The following is a 9,026-nucleotide window of genomic DNA, read 5'->3' as shown; positions in this document are numbered from 1 at the left end:
AAGTAATAAATGTTATTTGCAGTTAACAATTTTCTTTTTTCTTTATTACAATATTTATGGCAAGACTAGGTATAGACACAAACAGGGTAAGCGTCTTAGTTTTATACTACGTAGTGAACATTAATTATTCCGCATCTATACTTCTATACTAATATTATAAAGCTAAAAAGTTTGTTAGTTTGTTTGTTTGAACGCGCTAATCTCAGGAACGACTGGTCCGTTTTGAAAAATTCTTTCAGTTTTAGATAGCCCATTTATTGAGGAAGGCTTTAGGCTATATATGTGTACCACGGGCGAAGCCGGGGCGGACCGATAGTCATAAATAAAATCTGTTTCCAAGCAGACGAAGCGCGCGAAACGGGCCCCACGCCGGAGCAGGTGGCGGCCGGCGGGCTGTGCTCCGAGCTGATCATGTGGCGCGTGGAGTGCGTGGGCCCGCTCGGCAAGTCCGGCGGCGTGGCCGAGCTGGCGCGCGTCAACTCGCCGCACCTCTCCGCCTTCAGTAACGTGGCCTGGCTGCCCACCTTACTTCCCAGGTTCTTGGGGTTTTTTTTTTCTATTAATGGAAGAAATTCCAGAATGTTTTTCTATTCAAGCATACATTCAAAGATAAAGCTAAGGGTCATATAGATGTATATACGTGAGGCAAAAATATGCTTGAATCACACACTACTGGATATTAGACACATACGCATATATTGAACTCTACTGTTTGTGGTTATAGTCGAATTTTGACTGGGTGACCATAAGTTTAATCTTTGAATGTATGAATGAATAGAATAATTTCTTGATCGTGAGGAATTCAAACAAAATATATATTTTTCTCTTTATTTTGAAATGATTTTTGTTTTAAATGTCTATATAGATATTTAAAAATGAAAAGCCTAGCAACTTTTAAAAGTTTAACGATATCTCTACACAACTACAGTTTCAATTTAAACTATATTGTGTGTCCTAAATATTGGAGCATTAATTTAACTAATAATTCAAGATCAACCAAAATACATTCACAAACTTCCAATGAAGATATTCCATGTAATGTTCTCTATTTCAGCACTACACTGGGAAATCTCTCCAATTCTCCATCAGCGTGTTTTGTTGCGAGCGACGGAGAGAGTTTACGATTGTTTCAAGCTGTTATTGACGCGCGTACATTGTTAGCGGAAATAGCATCCTCAGAACGACGTCATAAAGATGTAATGGTTAATGACTTATTTTGTAGATTTGTATAGAATAAAAGCTTCACACTAATATTATAAATGTTAAAGTTAGTTTGTTTTGATGTTTGTCCGTCAATCACGCTGAAACTACTGAACGGATTTTGATGAAATTTTGTATACAGACAGAGTATGAGCCGACTTGGGCGATAGGATACATTTTATCCCTATTAAGTGCTTGGCATAAAACAGATATCTTAATGTCCGGGCGGAGCCAGGACGAGCGTGCAGTATTTTTATATTTTTAAATGGAACAAAATTTAAATTAGAATAGAAGTAATTTCATAGTCTATGTCCAAGTATTTTATAGGAAAAAAATAATATTAAGCTTAAATTAATTTTCCCAGCACGATACGATGTCAATGTCGTCTGACTCCACAATAGAGGAGGGGAGTGGGGTTCCCCTCCACGATCGCTTCAAGATCGTATCCCAACAGTCCACCGCTCGACCGGGCGCCATTATACAGTTGCACGCCATAGCTGATGCGACCCATGACTGGCACAATACTCAGTTGTTGCACGTCTTCCAAGAGCAATTGATTACTGGTAAATGTATTGAATTGAACCATTTTTTCTTAAGCTATATGCAGCACTATCAGCCGATACTGCTAATATCTAAAAAAAATACTCTAAATAATAAAATAACTGCGAAGAATAAGATGGTTTTCACATAATTATTTTGTGTCGTCTTTAAGACATGTAACTATGTAATTTTCATTACAAGTCGTGTGCAGTATGTATGACATAATTATTTTTGCTCTAGAGGCGTTACTTTGTCTTGAAAATTATAGGAATGAAAAAATTACTAATAAATAATTTTAAAATTGCAGGAGAAAGAACATCCAGTGACACAGAAAGCGCGGACTCCGGTGTAGAAGGATCAGACGTAAACACCATAACAGAAGCTGGGCTGGAGGCGATAGTGGATCTTCGGAAAGCGGCAGTTTTTAACGAGCCCTTCTATATCGTGGTGTTGGAGCGAACTGATGGTGGCTCTACTGTGCATATGTGGCGACTGACTGTGTCATCGCAGGCAGATCCTAATGGTACATTGGCAATATACTACATAAATAAAATATGTATTAAATAATAAAAGTTTAAGAAAACTTCGTATTTTTGTAGTGTTGAATTCTAGTGACAAACACACACACGAATAGAATTCATAGGGCTATTTCACATATAATAATATTTTCTGAATATCCTTGTTGATTTTTTTCTTCAGATGACATGACAAACAGCATGATGTATGTACCGGATAGTGCTTTGGTACAAGAAGAAGAAGGGGGAGAGTCTCGAAAGAATTCAGTTTCTGTTGATGCCGACCGACCCACACCTACTCATCATAATCATTCCCATCTTGCAATCACTACTAAAAAGGTAAGTTTATAACAGGTACACCATACATTTCTTAATTCGAATGAGCCATAAATTGTTTTATGGTATGGGTATGTCATGACTACTAATGGAATGTTTACACTCCAGGGTAGATCACACTCTCAAAGTATAAAGTTATACGTATACTAGCTGCACCCGGCAAACGCTGTTCTGCCTTACTCTTATCATTTAGGGGTGTGAAAAATAGATGTTAGCCGATTCTCAGACCTACCCAATATGTTTACCAAATTTCAGAGGAATCGGTCAAGCCGTTTCGGAGGAGTATAGAGACTAACATTGTGACACGAGAATTTTATATATAAGATACTCTTATAATATTAAAACCTTTTCTTGTAATCTCACAATTTAGGAACATTATTTTATTTATCAATTGAAATTCCTACTTCAATGATACTCTCTCTTTAACTACCAAGAATTTACTGACGTAATAAAAAGGTATAATATAATTGTTGCAACCCAGGTCTGTGAATGTCCATTATCACTACCGGAAGGCGTGGATGTCATCCATGCAACTCCAGCGGCGGGTCATTTGAGTTCAGCCTCTATATATCCGGCTTGCCTCGCACCATACATCCTTGCCACCGCCTGTTCAGATAGCACTCTCAGGTATACTAATATTGCTTTTATTTGTTATATTTAGCTAAATCCTTACTAACACTGTGATTACAAAAGTGTGTTTGTTTGTATGTCTTTCTTTCACGTCGCTACGGAGAGCGATTGTATGATATGATTTTTTTGTTTGGAGGTAGAGTGAAACATCTCACTCCCATGGGAATTTTTCTTGACTATGCGGGCGAAGCTGCGAGCTGAAGGCTTCTTATGATGTAATTTGTGGTTGTGTGTAACTCATAACTACAAAGAAGCAATTGTTTGAATATGTTTTACAGATTTTGGAAATGCAACGTCACTAAAAAAGACGACGATTTTGAATATACATGGAAGGAATGGGAAATGATGAACAAAGATCAGGAATCGACAATAGACATTCCAGGTATATTTTTAAAAGCATCTTAATTCATAATAACTCACATAATATCATTTAATAATAACTCATTTAATTATTTTTTTAAGCTGTTTTATACGAGTGGTTAACTATATTTTTCAGGCCAACCGCTGCATATAAGCGCTGCGTACTCTGGACGTATCGCGTGCGCATATAAATGCGGGCGATCTTTCACGCGTCCCAAAGGCCTATCGACAGCCAATACTAATAACCCTGACGCTCGCTTTGTTAACTTGTGCGTCTGCGTATACGAATGCGAAAGTACTGGCGGCGCTGAATGGCTCCTAGAAGACACGATACCTTTGCGAAACGTGAGCCTGCCTCGCGTTGGAGTATGTACGGACACGCAGATCGATCTCTCTTACTTGCACGATACGACGTTCATGCAAAAGAAACAGAGAATAAATCAGGTTCGTTGTTACTTTTATGAATTTAGGATATATATAGATAGGTTGTTTGCATAATTTCTTTGTGTCCTCAATTATTAAACTGAAATCGCTTGTTACGGAAATGTTAATGTTTTCCCGTCTAGGTACTCCAAACGCTGTCTTCTGACGAGAGCCGTAACAACCGCAACGGAGAAGCGGATCCAGGCAAAGCTGCCGGACTGCTAGCTGTGCCATCCTTTAGTACTCTCCAATCTCTGCGCAGAAGCATCATGGAGAACGGCAACACTTGCCCACTTACACAGAAACACTTGGTACAACTCGATTGGGTGTCGAAGGAGGACGGATCTCATATACTCACCGTCGCTGTGGGATCCAGAGTGTTGCTGTTCACTCCTGTGTCTAGTGATTTAGCGCAAGCCAATATTAAGGTGAGGCGTAGTACAATAATGATCTAAATCGAAAAATTAAATGAAATTGGAAATTCGTGATTCATTTATCGTTTTTTTAATTCTTTAATAATTAATAAATGGTTATAAGCATAATAATACTATGAAACTGAAACATTGTATGGTCTGATCTTTCTTTAACAATAAATAAATTAGAATGTGTTTAATGAATTAAATTATTTGATTTTTTTAAGGCCATGAAAGAATCGATAAACAACAACCGACCAATACTTCGCAAAGCTTCATCGCTAGCAGCGCCGCTATTCGTCGAAGAGATCCGGTGGATGCAGTTACGTCGAATTGAGCTCAAAACAGCTGATGGACTGCCACCCCTACCAATGCAGATATCGTGGGTTCGAGATGGTATACTCGTTGTGGGCATGGATTCTGAAATGCACGTCTACTCGCAATGGAAGCCGGAGAATCAACAGATTGCTTCAGGGCAGATGACCGGACAGGTTGATTACTCTTTTGATATTACTCCATTTATGTTTAAATATTGCAAATGAACTGGTGTTTTAAATTAATAACAGTTATCAGTCATGTGTGTCCAGACTCCAGACATCTTTTTTTTGTTTTGTTACTTGATAACTCGTTGGGTTATCCACCATTTGGCGTGACCATTTTTGTGTTTGATAGGACATTGTTTATTAAAATTTGGAGTTGCCAACCATTTCAAACTAAACTGGACCGTGTCCGCCGCACCCAAGACACGTTGGTGACATTTTTATGTAGAAAGGAATTATAATATAAACAAAGTATTTATTTCTGCTGCGTTGACAGCACAATAAAGTGTTTAAAATAAAATAAAATAAATAAACGCACAATGGGCCCCGCAGGAGGTAGAGGAGGGCGGCGAGTCCCGCGCGCTGCGCGACTCGGACCTGCGCGTGTCGGCGCCGCACCTGCAGCGCGTGTCGTCCATCAACCTGCAGCTGCTCGAGAGGGACGCTCGGCGCAGGAACAAGGCGCAGCCGGACCAACCACAGGTATCAGCTTGTACATTTGAAATAGATTGTAAAAAATTTTGTTCTCTACGGTGTTAAGGTATTGTAACTTTTGGCACTCGTTTCTTTGTGGTAGGTACAGATTACAATCACCATAAGAACAGAGCATAGGGGCTGCTAATAAAATATTTAGTAATTTTTTTTAAATCTGAATACATACAGCAATCACTATATAGCATAAAACATAGTCACTTTTTCTCTCTATGTCCCTATGTATGCTTAAATTTTTAATAGATAGAGTGATTCAAGAGGAAGGTTTATATGTATAATAACATCTATTAAGCTACTCCGAATTTAACACTTGCGAAGCCGCGGACAAAAGCTGGTATTTAATACATGATTATTTTTTAACATGTTGATGATAGAATTATTAACGCATACACGATTATTTTCAGCCGTTATTGGACTACATGCCGGATTTCGGGTTGTTTGAAGCGTCACAGATGGCATGTCCAGTGTTGCCGCAATATCATCCCAAACAGCTGATGGAATTGCTTAACAGTGGCAAAATACGATGGGTTAAAGCTATTTTAGCGCATTTAGTTCGGTAAGGATTTTTTTCGTATATAAACACAACTAATTTAAATCATCTCTTCAAATTGTTTAAAAATTTTAAGCTACATCAGTTTATAAAGTTACAAACGACTTATTTTTCAGGTGTATTGGTGGAACTTATACAAACAGAAGTTCTCAAGGTGACGAAGATAGTTTATCAAGACAGGTATTTAATTTTTTTTTTATACTCACAAGTGTCAATTGGTTGAGTATTGTGGATCAATGTTATTCGTTATGGTTGTGGTTGCCATATGTTGTGGTCTGTGAGTAGCAGGTACGTTTAGTGATTGTGATGATAATTCCTTATAAAACAAGGAACTGATGAAGAAAAATGTGTCATTTATCACAGATTACCATTTCACTATAAAATAGTTGCCATTACATATTCGAACTTCTGAGCACAATCTAATCATAAATAGTACCGCTGTCTGTGCATTTGCATGACACGTGACGATCTTTGGAATGTTTGAACTCGTTTTGATGCAGAATCTCCTTAAGAAGTCTCTAAACGAGTATACGCCCTTTACGGTCAAACTAAAATGATTAACCAAAATGTATATAACAAAAGAAAACTTGCATGGAATAAACACAAAACTTTTTGTACACAATTCGTATATGATGTCTTAATATATTGTATGGTTTAAATATCTGCATAAAAACAAAAATTCTACTTAATGTTAAAAACATCCGTTTGAGAGTTTGCAAAGTGTACCTAAGTTTATTTAAAGTAAAGTTTATTTTTCTAAGTAATATTATATTTCGTTGCATTTCGGTCGATTTGTTAAAACCTAAGCTATATGGAAACTAACACATAATTGATGGACATGATTAAACTTGACTAATATTATCCTGAGTAAAGAGTTACAGTGGTTTCTTTCTCAAAAGAATTTTGTAGAAGTACTGTATAATTTGTCTAAGAACAAAATTAAAATCATTTATAATAATCTAAAGAATGTTCCCAGCGCTGCATATAATCCACCAGCTTTTAGTTTTCCCCTACTAATGTAAAAGTTACAGAAAGTGGAGCAAAAAGCGCTCATTAATAAAACGTAGAGCATTAAAAGCTCGATTCGGGAATAAGAGCACTCGTTTGTCCCGTCCCCGTATGCATGTGGTGGCACGTTGTTGCAGCGCGGCTGGTCGCGGTCTCGCACGCTGTCCGTGTCGTTCGCCGCGGGCGCCGCATCGCCGCTTGACGGCGTCGCACAGGTGACATAGCTTGTCCACACTCGTGGTAGAGCGGTCTGGAATATTCTATAGCTTATAAAATATTATTGAAAATTTTGTCATTATTTATATCAAAAATGGTCGCATTTATGTTTTACAGTGTGAAACAATAATTTGAATCAAGAAAAATAATGTTAATATTCCAGGCTTGAATTCTTCTCTAACAACAATAAAATGTTTGCTTTTAAAGCTTGTATAATGTGCAAATATGCAAAATCAGAATAAAATATTTTTGCTTTCATTCATAATTGCACAAATCGTATCTCATTCTTCACACATTCAAAAAAGAAAAGTCGAATGTTTTATGAGCTAATAAAAATCTTAAAGACAGATAGTAGCTCATGAATTTATGGTTGTAAATATGTTTGCCTATGTATTGTATGTTTTGAAAAATATTATAATTGTAAAATACCCATCTTTCTAGATTTTTTGTTCTCTTTTTTTTCTCTTATCTTGATTTTGAAGTATCATTAAGTGTTGAACACTTGCCAAATGTTTGTAATCTACTTAAATATAAAAATTGGTATGTTCAGATAACAGAAGATGTTCAATTGGATTACGCGGAATTGACTTCAGTGCCTCCCCTGCCTCTATGGACGTTGCTTGTCGCTGACAAGGAGTCCGCTCATCATCCGTCCACTATTCAAGAAGCTAAGGTTATTAAATTTCTCAATGCTTTTTCTAAATTATTGACTGCGTTTGAAACTCAGCCGATTTCAAAACAAGTACATAATATGTTTTAGGATTACAATGAACTATTTGAAGGAACAATGGAAGTAGAAGAGGACTTAGATGCTTTGCTCTTGGAAGAAGAAGACGGCGTAGACCGCAGGCCTTCTATGCCGGAACGTCAACCTTTGTCACATTTTGGGCCTAGACAAGGTATATATATACCTTGAAGAGATTATAATTTTGAATAATGTCAAAAATTCATAATTATCAAATTATTACTTACACTCAAAAAATATTTCAGGTCGCATCCTTTCTCGGCTTTTAACACACACACATTTACCGGGTCTAAGCTCGCTCGATCAGATGCATTTATTGGCGTTAGCTGATACTGTATCAACTTGTGATGCAGACTTCACTGAGAGATTGACGAATAATGCAAGGGTTGATGTCGCTCAGGGAGCTGGACAAGAAATATTGCCAGGTGAGTCACAATATACCCATTATACTGTTGGATCCTCTCCTTTTATATATACAGTTTTTATCTTGTTTAGTTGTATAAATTTTCATATAATATTCTCGATGGTAGCTGACAACAATAAAATTGAGACAGGTCATAAATCCATTTGAAAATTTTCCAGACTCTCTCGACGATTGTGGTTTGAGATTCCTTCTAGCCATGAAGCATTATGGCTACTTACTCCGATGCCTGCCGCTCGCCCAGCGAGCTTCGTTACAAAGAACAGGTGTAGGTACCTGTAACCTCGTATGGGCTTACCACTCCGAGTCGCATGAGCAGTTGCTGGCTTTAGTGCCCGGGTACACCAAGGGACAACCCAAATGGAACACTATGAGAGAATTGGGTGAGTTAATTGGTGATATGATATCATTAATTAATGTAATTTTTAATTTAATTTAAATAAAATTTTACTATAAAATTAATATGTAATGACGCGGAGCTAATGAAATTTGCATGCCCGTTGTGGCTAATGTGTTGACCGTGTTCTAATATCTGTTAACTTTTGTACACACATTATGCAAATAAAGAATTATTATTATTATGTGTATCTCTCCATAATACTCGGGTACCTCCAGAAGGAAAGCACCCGGTCTTTTGG

The 9,026-nt window shown here is 37.3% G+C and overlaps 1 protein-coding gene across 1 annotated transcript in view; it reads left to right on the top strand.

Moving 5' to 3' along the window:
- Positions 1–9,026, top strand: part of LOC119839792 (dmX-like protein 2) — a 42,699-nt gene that overhangs the window by 18,582 nt on the left and 15,091 nt on the right. The window contains exons 17-34 of the mRNA XM_038366232.1: positions 344–536; positions 1,055–1,196; positions 1,565–1,763; positions 2,048–2,263; positions 2,440–2,594; positions 3,073–3,218; positions 3,500–3,603; positions 3,718–4,025; positions 4,148–4,432; positions 4,645–4,908; positions 5,290–5,439; positions 5,853–6,004; positions 6,115–6,178; positions 7,144–7,221; positions 7,773–7,895; positions 7,983–8,121; positions 8,213–8,392; positions 8,550–8,806. Of these exons, the coding sequence (XP_038222160.1) occupies positions 344–536; positions 1,055–1,196; positions 1,565–1,763; positions 2,048–2,263; positions 2,440–2,594; positions 3,073–3,218; positions 3,500–3,603; positions 3,718–4,025; positions 4,148–4,432; positions 4,645–4,908; positions 5,290–5,439; positions 5,853–6,004; positions 6,115–6,178; positions 7,144–7,221; positions 7,773–7,895; positions 7,983–8,121; positions 8,213–8,392; positions 8,550–8,806 (3,155 nt within the window). The remainder of the gene's footprint in view (positions 1–343; positions 537–1,054; positions 1,197–1,564; positions 1,764–2,047; positions 2,264–2,439; positions 2,595–3,072; positions 3,219–3,499; positions 3,604–3,717; positions 4,026–4,147; positions 4,433–4,644; positions 4,909–5,289; positions 5,440–5,852; positions 6,005–6,114; positions 6,179–7,143; positions 7,222–7,772; positions 7,896–7,982; positions 8,122–8,212; positions 8,393–8,549; positions 8,807–9,026) is intronic.

This window comes from Zerene cesonia, chromosome 4 (assembly GCF_012273895.1).
Source record: "Zerene cesonia ecotype Mississippi chromosome 4, Zerene_cesonia_1.1, whole genome shotgun sequence".
NCBI lineage: Eukaryota > Metazoa > Arthropoda > Insecta > Lepidoptera > Pieridae > Zerene > Zerene cesonia.
The sequence above is the reverse complement of the archived record's forward strand: the minus strand, read 5'-3'. Positions and strand labels throughout refer to the sequence as shown.